At 36.1% G+C, this 12,973-nt stretch overlaps 2 protein-coding genes across 2 annotated transcripts; one reads left to right on the top strand and one right to left on the bottom strand.

Annotated features, from left to right (window-relative positions):
- The first annotated feature begins 2,158 nt into the window (after positions 1-2,158).
- LOC127878902 (uncharacterized) lies at positions 2,159-5,209 on the top strand. Its single transcript, XM_052425436.1, has 2 exons — positions 2,159-2,238; positions 2,902-5,209. Exon 2 carries the CDS (start codon positions 2,902-2,904, stop codon positions 3,910-3,912), a length of 1,011 nt encoding a protein of 336 aa, XP_052281396.1. The 5' UTR covers positions 2,159-2,238; the 3' UTR covers positions 3,913-5,209.
- Positions 5,210-5,439: 230 nt separating this feature from the next.
- On the bottom strand, positions 5,440-6,741 carry LOC127878901 (THAP domain-containing protein 11-like). The gene is made up of 3 exons (XM_052425435.1): positions 6,373-6,741; positions 6,036-6,134; positions 5,440-5,754 (listed from the first exon to the last, which is right to left on the bottom strand). The coding sequence occupies exons 1-3, from the start codon at positions 6,647-6,649 to the stop codon at positions 5,573-5,575; spliced, it is 558 nt and encodes a 185-aa protein (XP_052281395.1). The 5' UTR covers positions 6,650-6,741; the 3' UTR covers positions 5,440-5,572.
- Positions 6,742-12,973: the final 6,232 nt, after the last annotated feature.

Raw genomic sequence — 12,973 nt, 5'->3', positions numbered from 1 at the left:
ACATTTATTCTTGGCATTAATAATAACATTAAATGGCAGTTTTTATCAGAGAAAAACTACTACTCCCTTATGGTTACTCTCCCATTTCATTTATTCGACATCCTTGTGCAGCGGCCAATAAACGAAATCCCGCTCTAATAGTATGTGGGCTTAAAAGGGGAACGAATTTACGCGAATGATAATAAAAATAAAATTCACGATGCGTTTTTCATTCATTTATAACATTCAGACATGTGAACGCATATACAAGTATAACTGCTCGGCTATTTGTTAAAAGGAGTAGATTTCCACACATCCACGCGAACACCACCAAACATTTAGAGCGTATATATACCAAAGTTCAAAGTTTATTGGCAATCGGCAATAAAAAACATGCCTTTAGCCATTTACAAAATAAGTATGGCAAAGACAATAAGAACGGTTTCACACACACGAAATATACATATAAATAGTCAAGCATAATATACATGCATATGTAAAATATAATTATGTGACGGAACATTGATATACTTTGGATTAAGGAACAGATATTTCTGTAAGGGTATTATTTCTATATAATATAGCTTTTTTAGGTATTTACAAATTCCTTATATATTATTAATTTTTTTTGATGACATAGAAGTTTGGAATAAATTTATGGTAGGCCAAGAGCTATGTCCAATAAATTTCAATCTAAAGTGTCTATAATTGTAACAACAAAGTAGGAAGTGATACTCAGATTCAAAAACGTTCATATTGCAGCATCGACAAAGTCTCTGATCACGATCAATACCTTGGAATCTACCCACTTCAATTTCTAGATGGTGCGATGATCTATACCAATAGGAACGAGTTTTCGTTAATTGCTTTCGGTCAACATGTCCGATGGGAAGAGAATTTTCTATTTTCTCAAATAAAAATGAAGAAAAATAATCCGATTGCTGCTTATTTGTGTGTGTTTTAATTAATATGTATGGTTAATGATATACATATCACGTGCACATTTTTTATTTCTGAAATATAAAGTGCGGATGTGCTTCAAACACTGGCTCTTTGATGCTGTAGTGAAAATGTGCATCTTTCCTTACAAAAGAACTCCGTTTATGAAATGTCAATATATACATGTAACGGTTAAATATTCTTTTTGTTCAGAATGCAGAAAACGTTCTGCATCTTCTTTGAAGAAAGTTTGCGAACTTGTGAACGTCATTGTTAACAAATATAATGACCGTATCCAAGAAACGAACATAAAAACAACAGCGACAGCACTAAATGACAGAAGGAACCTCCGTTGAAACGTCATAATTTGTTAACACGTAGAAAACTTAAAGCGAATCGGTGAATTGTTTTTTTGGCCACGAACGTAATAAATCTAACCGAAGAAATTTCTGTACAACATCTATTCTCACCTAAATAACAAGGTTAACCTGTCATTTCAATAAAAAGATTTTTTTTTAAACATGCGATGACCTTTGTAAACTTTACATGCATGCTATTGGCAGACTGTTTTTGCTCTTTGAACAAGAAAACTTTCAGTTCAGTGAATCCAGACAATAAGCTTTTACAAACACCATGTAAAGTTTAAAATAAGGGATTCTTTTTTATAGCTTATATACAATGACATGATTTTCTAAACGTGCATTTGATAAAATGTGATATCGGAATAACGAATGCAAATGTCGTTGTAAGGGAATTTCCGCAAACTACTTCATATATTGCTAAAACGATTATATAGGATATTGGCAACTACATGCTGACATATTACAAATGCATGTTGGTGTGGTAGCACATACCAGTAGCTTCATTGCATATGCCCTAAGTTGATAAGTTGATAAATCCTAATAACATATTTTCGTGCGTTTAAATGACAACGCGTCCATTTATTATCATGTTGATTCCAGTTCTTATCGCTTTAAAGTTTGTAATTCACAACTTAACACTAGCAAATACACTAGCAATTGATTGCACTAGTTATTACACTAGACATTCATCAAGACGAAAACAATAAGCACTTAGCATGTTTAAAGGTAAGATGAAACATAAAGTTAATCAAATGCGACACGACAATTTGTAATGTATAATTAATATAAATCAGAGAACCAGAAATAATTGGGCCTATTCTCGACTTTCCAATTACCCATGAGCCACCGCGCGCCCGGACTTCCGGTAAAAAAGTAAACAAAGACACAGCCGAAAATTAACGTTCTAATTCTACGCAGCGAAAGTGACTCGATTTGTGATGATAACTTCTACTTAAACGTAAGTTTTTATTGAAATCGATATAATTTATAAGAATGAATTAAACACTAAAACAAATATAAATAAATATGTTTGATAAAATGAAAGTAGATGTAGAAGTAAGGAAGTTGTACAACAGCCTACTTCCTAACCCTGATTTTTCGGCATTCAATAAATTATTAGTGTTATTACATTTTTGCGGTAGTGGGTAATAAATGATGAAATTGTCTTCCATCAACGTTGAATATGTATGATACACCTTAAATCTGTGTATGTGTATTTATTACATTGTAAAACCTTGTATTCAACGAGTAATCAAGGTCTGTTCATTTTATTATGTCAAAGGCATATTTTTGTTCCGGTTCATTAATCTGAGAATACTTCTCTCACAATTATGCAAACATTTAAGTAATATTGATAGAGAAATACGGCAATGAGTTTTACAAAAGATTATTATAACTAAAAGTTCTACACCTAAATATAATTAACCAAATACACCCCTGAATAATAACCAAATCATATAATGGTGGCTATATATAATGTCACAAATTATCCTAATTTTGGGGTATCACATAATTTTGGATAGAGCCATAAGAATTAAAATCAGTAGTATATTGAAAAATGCAATTTCGTTACAGATATCCTCACAACAAAAAATAACAATATCATTTTATTCTGTTTCAGATGGCTAGTAGCAATACCCATGTTCATGTATCGAAGTATTCATCATACAACCAGATTGCAGGGTTGAAGGCTGATGAACTAAAGAAGCTATGCGTCACCAATAACGTTGACCCAAAATTGCCAAAGAAAGCAAGGATTATTCTTGTTTGCCACATCGTTGGCATATCTACTGTCGGAACAAATCTGTCTGGCAATGTGTGCCTGCATTCAAATGTTAAGTCATTGACCAGTGCTCAGAGACACGAATATGAGAAGCTGACAGTAAAAAACATCAGCCAGATTACTGAGTGGACAAAGGACCTGTATAAGCTTCCAGCTGTTGAAGACAAGGATAAAAAGACATACCTTCTCAACACAGAACAGATTGACGAGGCAAGTGTTCGAACTTACAAACTCTCGAGGCCTTACCAGCTTAAACAGTTTGTTCACTCTGTGGAAGTTAATGAGAACATGCATTCAGAAACATTCATAATCCTTAAAGCGCAATGCAATCCATCACAGGCAACTAGTGCAGATGAAATCAAGCTTGTTTATGTGGTGTTGGACAAAATTACAGGGACACCCTATGGTGGATTCTGCACCTGCACTGTTGGTTGTTCTCAGACATGCGGGCATATAGGAGCCGTGCTGTTTGCAGTAGCAGACGCGCTGGCCAACGGAACTTGGGGTACAAAGGCGTGCACAGAGGAACTGTGTGCATGGACAGATCATAAAGGCAGCAAATGTTCACCCTCACTGTTTAGTGAAATTGCAGTGATGAAACAGGAGAAGACATTGAAAAGGACCACACAGCAGTATGGGAAAACTTTGCTGAAAAACACCCAGCCAACCAAGGAGGCACTAATGGAACTGCGTGCCAATCTCCTAATGGCTACGCATCATACTGGCCAATATTGCCCAGCTGTACATGTGCTGCACAAGTTTAGTGAGCAGGGCCAACTACCTTCACAGCTTTACCAGATTTTCTGCCAAACGACTGTGCAGAGCTGGCATATTCCTATGAGACTGTAGTAGAGAGTGCGCCTTCTTCCATTATGAGGGTACCCCATGCAACCTTCAAGACTGACCAGGAACCAGGCTTCGAAGAAGAGGTGGAGCGCCTCTATCAGGCATGTCATTCAATGACTGATATCAATGTAGTAGAACAAAGTACTCGTGGCCAAGCCAGTAATAAGGAATGGTTTGTCCAAAGACGTGGTGCCATAACAGCTACAAAATTGTTTGATGTTGAGGAAGACAAATTTCCCAGCATGCAAAGGGTTAATACCAAAAAACATAATAACTATAAAAACCTTTTTCCCAAACCTGACAATCATTACAATTAACAAAATTAAAGTTGTTTACAATGTTTGAAAAGAAAGCAACCAAAAACAGTGTAAACAAATTATAAACAGCAGAATTGCAACAGCTAAACATTTTGATTATCTCATATTTTACTTTAATTTGTAAATTTTAAACCAAACAATATGCTTAACTATAAATACAAGAATGAACACTTGAAAATTATTACAACATGTAAGTTCCATTTTTATATCCTGATTTAAATGTTAGCAATGTGCGATGGCAATTCAATAACGATTAAAAGCTACATTATGCCCAACAGCACTGACATTTTCCACAGAATTTTAACAAATGAATGTCAACCATATTTATTATCACGTCTTATCACAGTGTTTTCTGCCAACTCAAAACTTGGGGTACACGTTCATTTCTTCTAGGTTCTAATTATGGGAAGTTGAAAATTGGTAAGGTATGCACATGTTGTAAAGATTTGTTCAACCAAGTCCTGCATGTTTAGTCTTATAACGCGTTCTAACAAATAGAATGTTTTTATTCGCTGAATAATGCGTTCCACGTGAATCCTAGCCTTTGATATATACTCAGATTTAGATGCTTCTGCTGCAGTTATTTGAGACCGGTCACGTCCCTTAAATTCTGGAATCAAAAGAGAAACGCCCTTTTTCTTCAGGTCATTTGTTATCGTAAACCCTCTATCGGCCATAACACTGTCCCCTACCATGAGCCCACTGATTAATTGTTCACTTTCAAGAGTAATGTGCTTGTCGGAAGCACGTCCACCCCATGCCCTTGACACAAAGTTTACCGCCAGACAGGGTGAAAGTCCTACCAGAAATTTCACAGTGTCATTGTGTTTATAATTGGAAAATGTCTGCTTTCTGGCTTGCAAATTTGATGCTCTCTGCACCATCAGTTCCGTGCAATCAATGATCACTTTCAAATTATCAAATTTCTGGAAACATGGTGCCTTTTCATTTTTATTTGATTCCATTTCAAACAACAATTTAAGCTCGTTGGCTAAAAAATTCACCCATGTACTGAATATTTTGGAAATATGTGATGGGCTCGTGTCGAATGTGGTAGCCAAGTCTTCATTGAAGTTGCCAGTTTTCAATTTTACCAAGACCAAGAACAACTCTTCCTCAAATGTAAACCGTCTATCTGGACCCTTTGCTGCCTTTGTACCAGTACTTGTTGGTTTTCCTCGCCAATAGTTCAGTCCATCAGTCCATCCTAACCAAGGCTTTGAAAACCTGGTAATTTGGCAAGTTTGTATAAAATTGAAACTTCTCATCACTGTCTTTAACATTTTCCAGACGCAAAAGCTTTGACTTTAACTTTTTATTTTCATTTTCTAGCTGCCTTATCTGGTCTACACTACTTTCTCCCTGATCAAAGGGTTTCGATTTGATGTAGTCATGGTTTCCCAAACCGCTTTTCCACCCGTCTCCCCAGGATATTGCAGCTGTCGTGGAATCTTAGACCTGCGAGCATCTTGTTCGTCGATCTTCCTCTTTGTTCCCTTTTTAGGTACAGGTGAAGGTGTACACAAACCTAAAAATAAGACTCGCGTTTAATATTTCGAATGGTTCAAATCTTAAGAAATCCATATTATTATGTTATTTTAGATCTAGTATATTTAGTATATATATAAATAAATATTAACATCTCATGAACAATGTTTTCCACGTAAATGACATAGCTGCAACTTCTGCTGTTTGTATCTAGATGACATGTTTTAAACTTAAATATGCCTCGTAAGGTTTGTTTATCGATGAACAGTTAGTGTGGTATTGCTAGAAAAGGCATGCTTGGTCATATTCATAAATAATTACCTGCTTGTTCTGAAGTTTTTGTCACTCTTTTTGATGTGGAATTCCGTGGGAATATGGAAGGCACATATGACTGGTCAACAGGATCATCGCTTTTGGCACCTGAGAATAAAAAATTATGTTTTAGACAGTTCTATTTTAAGTTATTGTTAAAATATTTGCTTACTAAAAATGACTGCACATGACAGACTACGCAAATGGCATATTGCAACCCATTTTAGTGTTGTCTAAAGTTGCATTTAAGAAAGGGGAATTAAGAGGCGTGTAAACTTGTTTTTTTTTATAAATGCTGCAATTAATTTGATACATTCTTTACTACACCAATATCTAATGTATTTACCTCCTACGAAATGGTGTGAGCAGATCCGTGTATGGGACTTTGGAATGAATGGAACTGTTCTGCCATGGCCGTCAACTTCTCCTCGTCGTATCCTCTGTAACCAAAGCTTTTGCCGTTCAGGATTTGATGGCATTTGGTAGAATGCCACCTTCAATCCCAGGCGATTACACGACCCTCTAGAATTTGTGCAACCGGGAACACAACAATAATCACCCTTGTACCCTTTGTACTTCCCAACAATTCTGGGGGATCTTTTTTTTTTTTGACTGCCATCCATTGTTTTACTGAAACAAATATTTGCCAAGACTTCAAAACGTCCAGTCTAATAAATTGATCCTGAAAACTTCTAAACTTTTACCCCACCCACTTTATTACGTAGCAGTCGGAGCATAAAGTTATTTATTTCAATATAATTGCTTGTTTATAATTATGATTTAATGCATATCTTATTTAAAAGTACTAAAACTATCACATTGTGTTTGAACTCGAAAGTTGCTTATAGACTGTATTCAGAGGCGTATCCAGAATTTGTTCCGAGGGGGGCTCAACTGGGGAGGGTGCGGGAGGGGTGTCCCCTTCCGTCGTTGATTTTTTTTTTTTAAATGGTACCTTCAAATGATGCAATTTCATGCTATCTAATCAGCATTTTGCATGATAAAAGTGAATGTAAAACAAGAACTTGAGTTTAGACATCAAGTGTGACAGACACACAGACAGACAGACAGACAGACAGACACACACACACACACAGGGGTAAATCAAATGTCTCTCAAACCAGTATTTTGTTTTAATAACATTACTACGCTTAAAATAATTATAGACACGACTAAAATAAGAAAAAAACACAGTTTAATTGCATTAAAAATCTTACTTCAACAGAAATAGTCCAAATTTATGCCTTTTCCGTGCATTTTTTCGGTACTCTTCATTAAACTTGCGCATAAATTGCAGACCACTGCGCTAGTGTAAACACATAATTTCAAGTATTTGATTTATTTTACAGAAAAATCGTTTACTTTTCACGATTCCCAGAAATTGTTGCATGGAACAATCTGTGCGCGCACATCGCGAAAATATGAGACATGCCGATATTCACATGTTCAGTGGGTATACCCTGTCCCGATTTGATGATAATTTTATCAAATCTTTTAATAGTAATATATATGCCGAAATTGTATTGGAACAAATTGCGAAAGTAGTTTTTTTTCAGTTCTTGAGCACTTTTTCATGTCAATGTTGCTCAAAAGAAGATCGACCGTTAAAACAGAAACTTGTTAAACGGTAAATAAAAGTTATTAAAAAAGTAAAATTAATCTTTCGGTTTCTCTAAATTTGTTCAGTAAATCGAATTTTCGGACAGACAGACAGACACACAGGGGTAAATCAAATGTCTCTCAAACCAGTATTTTGTTTTAATAACATTACTACGCTTGAAAATAATTATAGACACGACTAATATAAGAAAAAAAAACAGTTTATTTGCATTAAAAATCTTACTTCAACTAAAATAGTCCAAATGTATGCCTTTTCCGTGCATTTTTTCGGTACTCCTCATTAAACTTGCGCATAAATTGCAGACCACTGCGCTAGTGTAAACACATAATTTCAAGTATTTGATTTATTTTAAAGAAAATTCGTTTACTTTTTCACGATTCCCAGAAATTGTTGCATGGAACAATCTGTGCGCGCACATCGCGAAAATATGAGACATGCCAATATCCACATGTTCAGTGGATATACCCTGTCCCGATTTGATGATAATTTTATCAAAAATTAATAGTAATATACATGCCGAAATTGTTTTGGAACAAATTGCGAACGTTGTAGTTTTTTTTCAGTTCTTGAGCACTTTTTCATGTCAATGTTGCTCAAAAAAAGATCGACCGTTAAAACAGAAACTTGTTAAATGGTAAATAAAAGTTATAAAAAAAGTAAAATTAATCTTTCGGATTCTCTAAATTTGTTCAGTGAATCGAATTTTCGAAGTTTTGTTGACCTCGTGTCTATTGAAATCGAGTACTCTCGCTTTTCGGATGTTACCTCTCGACTCCAGGTAAACAACGCGCGAAGTGAATGTCATTTGCGGATGTGTATGGAACTATCGGCTTGGTGTGGTTAAACACGCTCTAAATAAACAATTTTGACATGGATTTAACAGGAATGAAATAAATCTTTTTAGGTACATCGTTTATTGCGGCAATGTTTGAATTCATTCAGAAATTATTTTAGTTGTTTCCTTAACCGCTCGACTGAAGGTAATTGGAGGATATTGTTTTTCACAAGTCCCATGCGGCAGCCATTTGTAAACATTTACCTATAGCTAAATGTATCGATGAATTTCATAAGTTGAATGTATCTCCTTCAGCCAATCAAATAGCGCAGTTTATCACTTACAGTCAATGAAGCGTGCAGTTTAGCTGGCGAAGGTTAGATCGTCTGTACACATGCCTGTGGCTAATCACATAAATTGACAGCTGTTAATGGCCTAATTAGGGGAATATGACAGGAAATACACAAGTGGATTGGAACTGTAAGGGGCTCATTTTTTTAAAATCATATCTAGCCAGCAAGCTGGGGGGGCTTTAGCCCCCTAGCCCCCCACCTAAATACGCCTCTGGTATTACGAAAACACTAAATATTGACAATTTACCTGCGATATGTCAACGGTTTTCTGTTTTCAACCGGAAGACCGGGCGCGCGGTGGCTCATGGGTAATAGGAATAAGGCGAATTAAACATCATTGTTGACTTTTAATCCACTGTCTATATTTGTCGAAAAATACCTGTCTTTGAAAATCATTAACCCTTTGCATGCTAGGAAATTTGTCGTCTGCTAAAATGTCGTCTGCTGAATTTCTAAAATTAGCAGTTTCTTCGATTTCAAATTAGAATCGTCAATCAATATTTTGTTGATTTTACGCAGTTCAATGATTTTTTAGATTTCTGAACATTGAAAACGACGTATTAACTGCATCAGTAACGACGGTTTGCGCGCTAAATGAAGAGACATATACATGTATTAGGGCCGGTACCAGACATGCATTTGGTATGCGGTTTGAGTAAGTTGTTTGGTTGATGGATTGATTGATTGATCAGTCGATAGATTGATCGGTGGATCAAAACTTTATTGAATCTTAAATTACTCCTTTAATGGGTTTGTAAAATACGTGGCCCGTTACATTCAATCAACCTGAAGACAAAAGTATGGTTCTTGTGGACTTTGTAAGCCTATTAGCAACCCGCAATAACCGAGGGCCAAGTGCGCGTTAGAAATTGAATATTAATCAGACCGCATCCGTAACTGGAAATCATGTGATGACTATCTAGTTCAATAAATAGTTTTTGTAACACAAAAATTACAATAACAGCATTCATATATAAAAGTATACAACTATGAAAGTAAAGGTTACGGAACACGACAGCAGAGGACCTTAAAATTGACATTTTTATACTCCCTACAATTTTTCGTATACTAATAAAAAATCATTGCTTTATTGCAGTCATCAGTCGTGGGTACACGCGTTCCTCACCTCAGCGGACCTGGTTAATACCCACTCGGTACATGTTGTTAAGTTGTTGTTTACAAACTGGGCATGGGTGGTGGTCCTCGGTTCCCCTTATGATCTCGCCAAGTAAGCGGATTATATTCTCTCACAATCGTCAAAAGTACGTAAACACACAATAACGCAAACAACACAATCACATTGCATTCGCGCACACAAATATAATCGCACATAGACACGCGCATGCCGGCATGCACACACGTGAGTATTGAGCAATTACCAAGTGGTCGTACTCCCAAGTACCATTATGCCTTGCAATATGCAAATAAATCATATACTTTAGTTTAAACTATTCTGAACGAATGCATTTGTTTGTACTCTATCAGCAAAATCAGCTCGGACTCCAATATTATTGTTTCGACAAAAGTAGTATACACGCCGGAGATCATCGTACACCAGCAAGAGTTGTCTCCCTGTATAATAATTTGCGCTAGAACGTCAAAATCATCATTGGCTCCATGTAATAAAATCAAAGCGCTGAAGGTATTGCAGTTGTTCACTCTTTGAATGTATGTAATATTACTTACAGTCACAGGATCATGAGAATATGAAGTTCGACATTTTAATGTAAGCCAATCGAACGGCCACGAAAAAGTCAAACATTAATTTAATTTACTTTAAATTGTCTACAGTGGTGAAATTTTGAAGAAAAAAAAACATCAAGAAGGAACATGACGTTGATTTACAAGCTCTCATTTTATAGAGGATTATCACAAAGTCCACCATGATTACAAAGATGAAAAAAGATGACCTTTGTTTTTTAATTATTTCAATGCTCAATACTTTCTCATCGTGTACATGCATTCCAATTTAAATTATTCATCACCAAATACTACATGCACTGAGTTGCACGTCTATATTTAGTTGCAACAAGCACGCTTTTCATGCGTGGAACTTTACAGGTGACAGCATCAATTCCGCGCTCTTATTAAAACACGTGTGTTACACGGCGTACATGTATAGTGAATGGTGAACCCTGTAGATGCGTGCGAAGGGACTTTAAGTAGCAAATATTAGCACGTTGCTATAGAAAAACGAAGTGTACATGTACTGGAATTTAATTGCTACCAAGTTAATTGTTTAAATGTTATTTTTTCACAACTTACTCGCCATAAGGATTTAATTGCTCACCATTTGTTTTTAACTTTTCATAAGTAACTACTGCTTACAGTTAAAAGGTGTGAGGATGATGGGCCGACATTTCCTTCAATGTACTGTATTGATTACCGTTTGATATGACGTAAATGGTAAAACTTTATTATTTGTTTATCTATCTGGAGTAAACGCTCACTTCATTGACCGACGTCAATAAAAAAAAGTCAACAGTCAACACAGCCTTCATTAGCATTCAAGGAACCGGTTGAACGGCGAAAACCACAGTTTGGCGACTAGAAATTAACCGGAGAATTTCTCGTGACGCATGTGTGTCAGAACTCATGACTCTGTTATGTGGCTTGAATATTAGATAAGTTCGTCATGCAATCTCTTATCAGTGGATGATCTACAACCCCATCGGGCGTTTATGGCGATTACGCGTAGAAGAAGGTACCTAGTGGTCCTTTAAAGTGTGTGTGTGTAATTCAGAAGTGAACTTTGAGGGGGAAATATATAAATTTTAGCCGAAGTAGGTCAAATTTACCTCGACTGCCCGGGTATTAGCCAAAGAAATAATTTTGATCCAAATACGTATGTACCAGTACACGGTGGTTAATGAGACCCTAATGTGCACTGGTAGACAATTTAAAGATAAATCATGTCTGGTTGCCGTTAAAGGACAAGGTTACTCCACCAAGGGAGTGCTGACAATTTAAAAAATACCTTCTTCCCGCTCCTCGCGCGCTGCGCGGCCTTTATGGCCTCTCTAGACGTCACAAGCCGTCGATCTGAACCCCAGAACGAAAATGTTATGTAAAGTATACTCTTCCGCGCCGCAGACTCTTTCTCGGCATACGGATTGAGTGTAACTTGGTGAACGGTAGTACCCAGCACACCGATTTTCGAAACACGACTATTAACCTTAGTTAAGCTTAGTCTAGCGAACAACTAATAACGAAGCACATGTATGGAACGCCAATGCTGCCTTCTGATGGCACTGGTCTTTATGTTCTGTACATTTACTAAGTTGTTTTGTGTAAACTACATTTTGACCTGTAGAAACATCATTTCGTTCTGTACATTTTTCAGTATACTATGTGCATTTGCAATATCGTTTTGTACGAACGACATTTTGTTAGGTGCATACATCATTTCGTTCTGTGCATTCGTCATTATGTTGTGTGCATTTACTCACAGGTGGAAGTAACGTACCCAGGATAGTATTTTTCATATATATATTTTTGTTTGAAAGTCTGTAGAAGATTTATTCGGGTTGACAAACGGACTCGAAATATTGCTCGGTTTTCGACCGACTGTGAGTTAACGGCTGGACAGATTTTTTTAAAGTGAACTTTTTTTGAAAGGATGTCCATTGCCCATAGGAGGATAAATGGATGCTTTTGATTAAAGCTACTTTAGACATTTTTGCGGCCCGCGAAGACAGGTCTATGATAAATTCTAGTTAATGACCTTGTTATGATTCCAATATCAGAGGGTGGGGATTTTTTTTTCACGGCTCTTTGTCAATTTTTTTCTCATTAAACATGATTTTATATATTTATTTGAATATATTGGGCTCTTAAAACAATAAATAACAAAAAATACTATCCAGGGTATGTTACTTCCACCTGTGCATTTACTAACTCGTTCTGTATTAACGACATTTCATTTAGTGCATACATTATTTCGTTGTGTGCATTTGTCATTATGTTGTGTGCATTTGTCAGTCATTATGTTGTGTGCATTTGTCATTATGTTGTGTGCATTTGTCATTATGTTGTGTGCATGTGTCATTATGTTGTGTGCATTTGTCATTATGCTGTGTGCATTTGTCCTTATGTAGTGTGCATTTGTCATTATGTTTCGTGCATTTGTCTTAATGGTGTGTGCATTTGTCATTATGTTGTGTGCATGTGTCAATATGTTGTGTGCATTTGTCATTGT

The sequence above is a fragment of the Dreissena polymorpha genome, chromosome 4 (genome assembly GCF_020536995.1).
Source record: "Dreissena polymorpha isolate Duluth1 chromosome 4, UMN_Dpol_1.0, whole genome shotgun sequence".
Taxonomy (NCBI): Eukaryota; Metazoa; Mollusca; class Bivalvia; order Myida; family Dreissenidae; genus Dreissena; species Dreissena polymorpha.
Note: the sequence above shows the minus strand (reverse complement) of the source record. Positions and strands in the feature narration are given on the sequence as shown.

Excerpts from the sequence above, each read along its gene's own strand:
- LOC127878902 (XM_052425436.1), top strand. The coding sequence starts at position 2,902 with ATGGCTAGTAGCAATACCCATGTTCATGTATCGAAGTATTCATCATAC.
- LOC127878901 (XM_052425435.1), bottom strand. The coding sequence starts at position 6,649 with ATGGATGGCAGTCAAAAAAAAAAAAGATCCCCCAGAATTGTTGGGAAG. Across the intron at positions 6,135-6,372 it reads CTCACACCATTTCGTAGGAG|GTGCCAAAAGCGATGATCCT; the intron begins GTAAATACATTA and ends TTTTATTCTCAG. Across the intron at positions 5,755-6,035 it reads AAAAACTTCAGAACAAGCAG|GTTTGTGTACACCTTCACCT; the intron begins GTAATTATTTAT and ends TCTTATTTTTAG.